General features: G+C 53.2%; 1 protein-coding gene across 4 annotated transcripts in view; it reads right to left on the reverse strand.

Annotated features, from left to right (window-relative positions):
- PGS1 (phosphatidylglycerophosphate synthase 1) overlaps positions 1-10255 on the reverse strand; it is a 40555-nt gene extending 30300 nt beyond the window's left edge. For 2 of the 4 annotated variants that reach the window (XM_004374108.2, XM_023729209.1), the window contains exons 1-2: positions 10099-10255; positions 1565-1754 (exon numbers count right to left, since the gene is read on the reverse strand). In XM_004374108.2, coding sequence (XP_004374165.1) covers positions 1565-1754; positions 10099-10238 — 330 coding nt within the window. In that variant the 5' untranslated portion in view covers positions 10239-10255. The remainder of the gene's footprint in view (positions 1-1564; positions 1755-10098) is intronic. The other 2 variants (XM_023729211.1, XM_023729212.1) reach the window with 1 other exon arrangement.
- Positions 10256-10525: the final 270 nt, after the last annotated feature.

A 10525-nucleotide genomic window follows, 5' to 3' on the forward strand; every position in this document is an offset into this window, starting at 1 on the left:
ACACACAGGCACACACACACACAGGGCAGGCGAGCAGTGCCGCGGGTGAGTGAGACGGCATGGAGCGAGCACACACACACACACACACACACACACACACACACACACACAGGCACACACACACAGGGCAGGCGAGCAGTGCTGCAGGTGAGTAAGACAGCACGGAGCGAGCACACACACACAGGCACACACACTCACAGGCCAGACGAGCAGTGCTGCGGCTGAGTGAGACAGCACGGAGCAAGCACACACACAGGCGCGCGCGCACACACACACACAGGCACATACACACAAAGATACATACACATAAAGGCACATACACACAAAGGCACGTGCACAAAGGCACACGCACACAAAGGTACACGCACAAAGACATACACACAAACATGCACACACACAAAGGCACATACACACCACACAAATGTGCACACACGCATACACAAAGGCACACGCACACACAGAGGCACGCGCGCACACAACCACGGATACACAAAGGCACATACACACCCAAAGGCACATACACACCCAAAGGCACATACACACACAAAGGCACACGCACACACAAAGGCACACACACACAAAAGCACACACACACTAAGGCACACACGCACAAAGGCATACACACAGATGTATTCTGGAATCAGCCAGGCAGAAATTAAACCATGTGTGGAAGACAACAGGGCAAAAGGAGAGAAAATATCCGAGGAACTGCAGTCCATTTTCTGCCAAAGCTGATCTCCACACACACTTCCTACTATCTCCCAGCATCCTGCCTACCTGCCTGGCCTCATCATACCTTAATTCTAACATCACTGCTAACACGAACTCAGAGTTGATGCTCATAAAAATTAACTGGCGTTGAATGACCCCATCCCGGTTAGAGTTATGCCATGAACAGCTAGCTGCAGTGCGACAACTCCAACAGTCCACTGGAAGCTAAGCCCCCGCAGGCACAGTTCAGCACCCCTGCCCGGAGAGGGGAGATGCAAACTTCAGACGGTCACCCGAGGACTGGGGGCCTGAAACCACTTTCCCTTAACTGCCTCCTCCTCGAATGAGAAGCTTCTGGGCGCTCCTACATCCCAAACCCCATCAGCGGGTCATCTGGTCTTCCTGTCCTTTGTATCACATCCCCTAAGACGGCTCTAACACGCCCTGGAGAACGTTCCCAAGGCAGGGTCTACCGTGTACTAACTAAAGGTCCGTTTCTGCATAGACACTACTACCAGGGATGTGCCTGTGTGGCCCACGCGCCCTCACTGACCTCCCTCTGTGTGACTGGTGGGCTACATCGTCAACACACAGTGAAAGGAGCCAATGTCTACGAGAATCAGAACCTAGGCTTGCCCTCATTGCCCCCATCCTCTGAGCACTACCCGAGACGCCAGCCATGCAGAGAAGCTCCCAGTTCTGGCTCAGCTCAACATCTGAGAAGTTGAAACCTAACAGATAGAACCCAAAAGGAAGAAGCTGAGCAGCTATCAAAGGCTTCAAGGAGCAAAGGCTAGGACTCACCAGACTCACCCCCAAACTCCTGCCCCTTTTTCCTTTCGACACAACTTACCTTCATGAGCTCAAAAAACTCTGCTGGGGAAGAAAGCACTTTGACGTGGGAGCTGGAGACACCGAACTCGGGGACCAGGTTTCTGATCCACTGGAACCTGTGCACACCCTCCGGGCACAGGCAGCAAGGCGGGGAGGTGACCTGGGGAACTGCTGGGGACAGCAAGGGAGCCAACAGCAGCCATGGTGCCCTGGTTGAAGAAACGTGCAAATGAGTTGTGAGTGACACTCCTCAAACGTGCCCTCCAAGTCTCCTTTGGCTACTTGGAGGGACGGGGATTTTTTGGGGGAGGACTGAATTTCAGATTTTCTGGAACATTTTTAAGTGACCCCTAAGTCAAACTTTGCCAAAGGGTTTCCCCTTTGGTCCTCCCACCTAACACCTGGAAGAGTTTACCAGTTGAGCAACTTGAAAAGAACCAATGCCTATGGCTAAACCCTGAACTGTAAGTCAATTCCAAAAAAGTCAACCAAAGTTAGAGCGACCACAAGTAAACACACGAAAGCCACTGGCTGATGACTTCTGCCACCCTCTAGCAAATCCACATGAAAAAAACGTGCTCACAGAAAGCCAGAGAAAGCTACCCAGAACGAGGGTGAGTCCGGTGTAAGTCGGGTGACTGCAACCCAGACCCCAGCCAGGTGACCAGCAAGTAAACAGGCTACCACTCGGAGGCTACAGAGAGGGAAGGATCCAGAGAAGTCAGTTGCTAAAATGCTCTTTGAAACTCGGGTTTGGAGAGAAAAGCTGGGAGCAGGAAGCTGGGGAGGAGGACCTCATCTTGAGAGGTGTGCGTGAGAACGGCCCCCTCCCCATTGGACAGGTCCTCCCTGCAGCCCTATGTCCAGGCTCCGGCCGCAGCTGTCCGACCACCAGTCTGCACCCCTGGCTGACTCCGCCCGGGGTCCTGCGGGTAAGACTGGGCATGAACACGGCTCTGCCCGGGAGGCCACTCAACGGCTTGGGAGCACCTGCCGGCAGATGGGGGCTGCAGACTGCAAGCCCCACGCAAACCCCACCCGATCTGAACACAGCACTGCCAACAGCTGCAGGAAACCCTCTTCAGCGGCAGCCCTGGGAGAAACTCCAGGAGGGGATGCTCAAACACCCCAAGCTCGGATGGCCAAAGATTCCCGGGAGATGAGCTCACTCACTGGCTTCAGGGCAAGTCTTCCCAGGGTTTGTGAATGGCCCTGCACGGACACCAGATGGCCCACAGCTGCGCTTCCCAGAAAACCCACCAGTCTGTCACAACCGACTCACTGCCAAGAAAGCTCTCGACAACAGGCAGAAGGTACCTGCACGCTGTGTGTCCTGGAAAGTCAGGGCTCTCTCAGGCCGTGCGGTACAGGTGAGAAAGAGGCTTTCTCTAAAGAGTGGTGGTGCCGAGCAGCAGCTTGCATATGAGGCCAAAACAGGTAAACAACGGACTGCTGCCTCAACTTCCCCAACCGTAAGCCATTCTCCCTCTCAAGGCCAACTCCAGAGAGCAGAGGGAAAGACCTGTCGTTCCAACGGGAAAACCACGAGAGGCGGGGAGTGCTGCATGGCAGTCTATCAATTTGAAGCCCCAGAGGGGGCGTAAGGTCTAATGTTCATTCATTAAACATGGCCTATCCGAGGTGGAAACCACACAGCAGAGCAGATGCACAGTTCTCACCACCTCACAGCACTCAGCGACTTTCAGACCACGCGAGGACTCCAGGTGTCACCTGTGTACTGGCTCAGTTCTCTAGATGGAGGTGACATACAGCTTTGCTTGGCATCTCTCAGACCACGTGAGAATGACTCAAGGTGTCACCTGCGACGCTCCAGGGCCATGCAGCTGGTCCTCACATAGTCCTGAATATGAGTCAAGAGACTCAAATCTGCTCCCAAGAAGGCAGATGAGGAAATACTTCGTTGGCATACAGCAAGCGAGAAAAGGACAAGGGCCGACATAAGCCTCAATTCAAGTCATCCCGAGCACCCCCCGTCTACCTGTGGAGGCCTCACGGGATGTACACACCAGAAACCACCTAGCGGCAGGACAAGAGGCAACGCTCATCTCAACTCAATGAATGTCAAGACGCCCAGCGCACGCGCTTCCAGTGCCCCACAAGGGGAGCTAGTGATGCCTGGCGTCCTGGAAGGCTCACAGCAGCGGGCCTTCAGGGGGCTTTGAGAGACTGGCACACACATCCTGGAGGGGATGATGCACCAGGTGAGGCAACATGTGGACGAAGGCACGGCAGGAACTGGCAAAAACCACCTGCCACAGAAAAGCCCAGGAGGGCCTCAAGAGCCAGGCCGGAGAATTTTAAAAAAAAGTCTAGGACGGTGCCAGGGCCCACCCCCTGCGCTGCATCTGGCTGAGAGAGCACCAGTTGGCAGGCCCGGGCTGAGATGCCTGAGTTCCTGGGGCTCCTTGAGCAAGTCCCTTGCTGCCAGGCCACTCTTCCCCGGGCACTCCACCCGGGCCTCGGACCAAGACCCGCAGACAGCTTTTCTCTGCTGGCGTCCGGATTAGCGTGTACACTGACTGGTCTGTCGTTGTGGGAGAGGAGGAGCCAAGCGCCCATCAGGAGTCACGGTTCGCGTGCAGGAGACCTGCCCTACCGCGGGCAATCTCAGACTTCGGGAGGAAGGGGCTCCAGAAAGGCCCCAATCAAATCCCAGGCCAGGGGACCACCTCTAAACTAGGGACCCTCCAATCCCACGTGAAGGGGCCACCGGGCAGAAAGCCAACTCCAGCTGGGAAGCGCGCCACTGGTTCCTCCAGGGCCTGCTTGTGGGCGATGTGCTTCTTCACCTCGGCCAGAGCCCCACGGGGGTTAGTTCCCGGCTCTCCACAATGGAGCTCCTGGGAATTTTCTCAGAAAAGGTTTATTCCCATGCTAGCAGCAGCCCCTCCTGCATGGTAATTCCAGTCTCCACGGACCGACCACCTGCAAAAGCAATTCCCCTCGCCTCCGGGAGGGTTACTGAGAAACCACATGGCCCAGCTCAAAAGGGAGCCCTCGAGGGACTAGGGGAAGGAGGGGAGGAGGGAGGGAGGCTGTCTTACTTGACCAAAACAGCAGAGCTGTGTCACCACCACCTTCTAGAGAACTGAACCAGGACACACAGTTTCCACATCTAGACCAGGGCTGCCTGAATCATCTTTCTAGATACCATCTAGAGTTCCCGTTTCCAGTTACAGGGAGAAGGGGGGGCGCAGATGAGAAGGTTTTGCCAATGTTGCCTCTCTAAAGGCCTCCTGGAGCGTTGGGGACAGGCAGGACCCCAGCACCACTCTCGCCCTGGCATTCAGAACCAGACGAGTGGCACCGCTTCACCCTGCAAACCTCCACTGGGGGCAGGAGCAGCAACAACCGCAAACCAAACAGTGCCGAACAATCCCCAGCCCGTGACTGTGAAGGACAAACGGGACTGGCCTCCTCTCCAAGCCAGCCTGGCTCTTGGGAAAGGTCCGGTCACGTGGCTTAAGGGTTCCCGTGGAATCTGTCACAAACTCCCCGACGGCACTGATCATGGAGGGCGTGCTGACACTTGGCCTCTTGTCCCTGAGCCCCTGGACTGGGGCCACTGCAAAGCCAGAAAGGGGACTGAGGACAGAGGGCTGCCCAGCCCACCCAGCAGGCCTCGGCAGGGCGGTGCCCCTCCTGTTTTCGAGGGGCAGGGATCGCGGTGGGCCTGAGTTCAGAATAACTGGTCACGTAGAACCAGTGCAGAGATGCCATCCAACACACCTGCTTACAGAGGCCCAGGGCAGAGCGGGGCAGGCATTTCTCCTTTCTGTGGGGAGAGACCGCCATCCGCTCTGCCAAACATCTCGGAGCTGCGTGTGCTTCCTGGGAAAAGACTGTGGCCACCTCCTGTTTTCCCTTTGTCTGGATGTGCCACAACATGCCGGGGTGGCCGACCCAGGCCCCTGGCTCCGTGGAGAGATGGCAGTCAGGAGAGGCAGACATCAGACAAGTGTGCTATGTCTTCACGTCACCTTCAGGCGTCCCCTGCACACCCGCATGAATTCAGGACACACGACCACCTCTCCCCAGAGTCGCAGTCCCTAACGTCACCCACAACCAATGGGACACAAGTAAGTAGGGCACGTTCTCGGGGTTTTTCTCAAAATGGGGCCTGCGGGGCTCCGAGCGCAGCTCCGCACCGGGCAGCACAGGAGCTGCGTTCTCCGCACCGCGCACAGGGCTCTAATTAAGTCCCTGGCCCGGGCTCAGGGGCTTGGTCTAAAGGCCCGTGAGCCTTCTGGAACTGTAAGATAACATTCACTGGACAAACTATGGGGCTTGGATCCCATCCAAATCTGCTCAAAACGGCGAGAAAAGAAAGTTTTAAAAAGAAACAGAGCTCTCTGGACTGCAATGTTTTCAGAAACAACTTTTTCAGAAAAATCCACCCTCCCCCTTGTCACACCCATTTAAACATAAAGGTGAAGTGATGAGAAAAGTCCAACAGTCATAACACTTACTGAGAAAGGCTCGAGAAGCTACACGGAGGCACCGCACTTCCTGCCCCCCCCTGCCCTCCTGACTAATGCAAGACCTAACCCCAAGGAAGGGAAATGAGCGTGAATTCCCGTAGATTACAAAAGACCAACGGCCTGCTGGGCTCCAGCACTGGGCTGACCAGACGAGGCTCCTCTTGACTCGTCCGAAAGGAAGTCGTCTGCAGTGAGGGGCCATCGATTTGAAACGTATTTATGAACCTGCCATACACCTTGAGGGGCCACGTGCAGCAGCAGGCACATGACAGAGAACCGACCCCATTACCACTCCTCCGGGAGGTTCTGACCAGCCCAACTCCCCAACAGCCCTGAAAACAACTCATTTTACAGTCATTAGACCACAGTGTTTACAAGTGGATTATCTAACAAAACATCGGAATCCCAGGCTGGTTTCCATCTGCCTACCTGCACACAACTGACCAAGACTAATTCATCACCAGCCACAGTGCACTCAAGGGATCCACCTATTAATATTAACAAAGCTACAACGGGAAAAGTCAGTGCCTGCAAATCTTTTCTTAGTTCACTGCAGGACTGAGTTTGTGTTTTGGGGGGAAATTACACTTTGATTCTAAACATCCCCCTCCCATCCATTCTACAAGTATAAATTAAGTCAAGAAGTGGCCGAACTAAACCCTAATGAGTAAGGAGAACCGAGTCCCACAACAGAAAGTTCAGAGAAAAAGTAAATTCTGGAAATCATCAGCATCATTCCCCCTAAAACAAAAAGCACGGCCTCGTGTTGGTCCCTCAGAGTCGAACGCTTACCTGCCGTTACAACAGAAGAAAAATCTACAAAATCTGCTCAGTATCGTTTCCCTCTTATAACTGATAGATGTGAGAAGCCCTGCCCCACTCCAACACACATGTTCATACACTTAAATAGGGCAGGTGTTCAAAAATTAAGACTTTTTTCTGCACATATAACTTAAACTGAAAATAGTTTTTAAAAAAACAAAACAGCCATAGAGGAAATATTGCCTTGCATGGCCGACTGGCTCAGGATTAGGAACCAAGGTCCTCTTGACACCTTTCTCACTAGGGTCTCATCTACTCCAAATAACAAGCCAACTACGTGTGGCCTGGTGACTGCAAAGCTCACCGTGTAGCTTCTGTCTCCCTCTCCCGAGCTCCAGGCTGGCCACAATCATTGAACACTGACCACCTGTACTTGGGTGAACCCGGACACTAACATGCCTCAACCTCACCTTATCACTGTCCCCCAAAACCTGTCCTCTTCCTTCCTCAGTTTTAGTGAAGTATGCCACCCAGTCACCTGGGTCAGAAGCATAGCCTACAGCCTCATCACTTGCCCTGCCCCAAAACACACACACTCAATAATGCTGATTCTAATCCGTCCCTCTTCTCTATTCCCACTGCCCCTTACTTCATATAAGCGCCCACCATCTCGCATCTAGATCACTACCATAAGAAATCTTACATGAAACCTCAGCGCTCAGCTCCCTAGGCCCCTGGCCCAGATGTCTGGCTTGCTCCTCTCTCCCTCCCTCCCTCCCTCACTTAGTACCCCCAGTCAGCTCCTGGAAACAGGCTGTCAATTTTGCGGGACCTGAGAGTGGCCTTCAGCTGCTGCTAAAAATCATCAGCCCAAGTCACTCACTATCCTTCCCTGAACATCCGCTCCCTCTACTCCTCATCTAGCCTACCCCTACCCCTTCTCCTTCAAAACGCAACTGAGATCACCGCCACTGGGAAGCCTTCTGTGACCTCCAGGTGTCCCTGCTGGGTGCCGCCATGACCTTCTTACCACACGTTACTATGACTGTTTGTTTACGGGTCTGAGTGTATTAAAGGCGGGGCGATGTCTCCATTTGCATCCTCAGTACTCAGCACAGCACAGCACAGCAGTGCTCTATACACACGTGTCGAAGAAATGAATGAATCCAGCAGTTCATAAGGATAAGGAAAGAGTCAGGTGCTTGCTTAAGAGGAAACAATACTTCCAGATCCTGGACTAGAAGTAATTTTAAAAAGTAGTTTGCTGTCTCTACGGCCGTCTCTAAGCCTATGAAGAAACTACTACAGTCAAAGAACCCTTTCTTCTCACCATTACTCTTCTAGCCGCTCTAGCAGTTGAGTCAGATTGGCAAAGTAAAACCTAAAATAATTTAGCTCATGACTACACAGAACTATTATCAATGAATCAGTGACCGTAAGAGTTACAAGAAACCACATCATTCGGGGAATGAGGAATTGGGAGGTGCAAATGAACAATGGAGAAGAAACGAAAGTCAGCAGTCACCAGAGGGTGAGTGGCCATGACAGACATGAATAACCCAAACACAAAGAATCAGAAAATGCTGCAAACCGAGTAAGGCAAAGAAAGCTTCAGAAACCTACAGTATTACTCAATACCAGGCTTCCACCCAAAGCCATTAGCACAGGCATTATTTCCAAAGATTGTAAGACATAAACCTCTGACTTAATGCTTAAGAAACTGAGTTTCTGGTTTAATTGTTGACCCAGAAAAACAATTATTATCTCTCTACTAATCAAGAAGAAATCTGGAGCCACACAAGCTGCACCCATAGATAGACACTATTTACAGAAAGGGATTCGAGAAGTCAATTTGGATTATCCTTCCCACACAAACACTGCCAAAAAAAAAAAAAAAAAAAAAAAACCAAAACAAAACAAAATGCAAGAGAAACGTCCTTTCTAAAAGAATTTGTGGAGATTGCCCCAACATCCATCAGTAATCGATTCCAGTGTTAAACAGTGATTAATAAGGAGATGTTTAAACCCATAAAGGGAAATGACAAGATCGCCTAAACATCTTGTTTTTCAGGATAGAGCCTTTTTCAAAACTTTACCCCAAAAGTCTCACTGGTTTGATGCCAGGACATAAAAGTCATCCGCTTGATGACCCACTGGAGTAGGCGGATCTTTTACTAAACACTGATTACAGAAAGTGGAGTGGCCACTTCTCCTATACCCATACCCGCCAGGGGCGCTGATGTGAAGCCGTTCTGATCCACAGGCTTCCAAGAGTTCCTGCCTGCCCTGATTCTATCACCTGAAAGTTGCCCTAAATCAGACTTGAATTTTTGCTGGACCTCTGCCATAACCCATGAACTAAGCTCCTTCCATACCTAGAATAAGCCCATATGACATGACTGGGCCACAGATCTCTGTCCTGAAGTCCAGGAGGTCAGACCTGTCACCTACATAGGACAAATTTAAAACCTAAGACAATGTGGCCTCAAATAAAGGATGCCGCCCCAAGATTTTTTTTTTTTTTCTTTTCTTTTAAGGATCCAGTGTAAGGCTCAGGTCTCTCTAATAAGAAAACTATTTGCACACAAGTGAGTTTTGTTGCCTTTTTTTTTGTTGTTGTTGTTAATATTAAGAATAGCAGCAGGCCTCTTAGGTCATCGTGTTCTTGCCAAATGTTTACTTTAAAAGACCACTGAATGAACAAATTGCTTCAAAGCCTACTTCACCATTTCCAGTACTTTTCCAGATACAAGCCCTTTGAAAAGTGTAAAAGCGGTTTTGAGAGGTTCCTCTTCCCAGGCCTGAGTGTGACTGACTCAGGATTGCTTCACGGCCCTCGCTGCCAGGATGTGAGAAATGCTGCATGCACACAATCCCAGCAGGCCTGATTCACGCCCGCCAAGTCACCCCACGGCCGGGAGGGATTGATTAAGGAAAGGACCCCTCTGAACCCAAACAGTGACTCTCGTGAAGAGACTCTGCAACACCCACGTCCTGATGTCCGAGTCAGACACGAACTGGGGTCAAGCTTCCCGAATGCAAACACTGCCCCTCTTTGAAACTGTAAGCGGAGAGCAGCCACCGCTCGCCTGGAGAGCGGAGGCCCACTGGCCGTGCGCGGTGGCAGGCGGGCACAGGCCGGCCGCCCACCCTTCCTCGGGAAGGCCGGCGGCAACGCAGACGAGTCAGGAGCAGAGCCCGCGGCGGGGGACGGGGACTCGCTGCACGGCCCGGGTCACCGGGACCTGGGCCGCACACGCCGCGCCCCTCGCCCGGCCGCCTCTCTCACCTCCTGCGCCGGCGGTCCCGGTTCCTGCCGAGGCGGTCGGACAGGCGCCCCAGAAGCGCGGCCAGCCCGGGGCGGCCCGGCAGGAGGCCCAGCAGCCGCCTCCAGAACACCGGCCCCGCAGCCGCCGCAGCCGCCGCCATGGAGACTCGCCGCTTCCGCTTCCGGCGCGCGCAAACTTTATTGACAACGGCGTGCGCGGACAAGGCCGCAGTGCGCGTGCGCGGGAGTCGGGCCCGGGGAGCGGGGTGCAGCCCGGAGGGGGCGTGTCTGCCGGGTACGCGAGCCTCAGCTTCCCCTGTTGGGGGGGAGGACACAGGTGCGGCGGTGGTCGCGCTGTAGGAGGTTGTGGCCATTAAGGCTGCAGGGAGGTGTGCTCAGGTGTGGCCCTTATACCTGCACTCGTCACAGGTGACAGAGGAAAGGATGC

This window comes from Trichechus manatus, unplaced genomic scaffold, assembly GCF_000243295.1.
Source record: "Trichechus manatus latirostris isolate Lorelei unplaced genomic scaffold, TriManLat1.0 scaffold00028, whole genome shotgun sequence".
NCBI classification, from domain to species: Eukaryota; Metazoa; Chordata; class Mammalia; order Sirenia; family Trichechidae; genus Trichechus; species Trichechus manatus.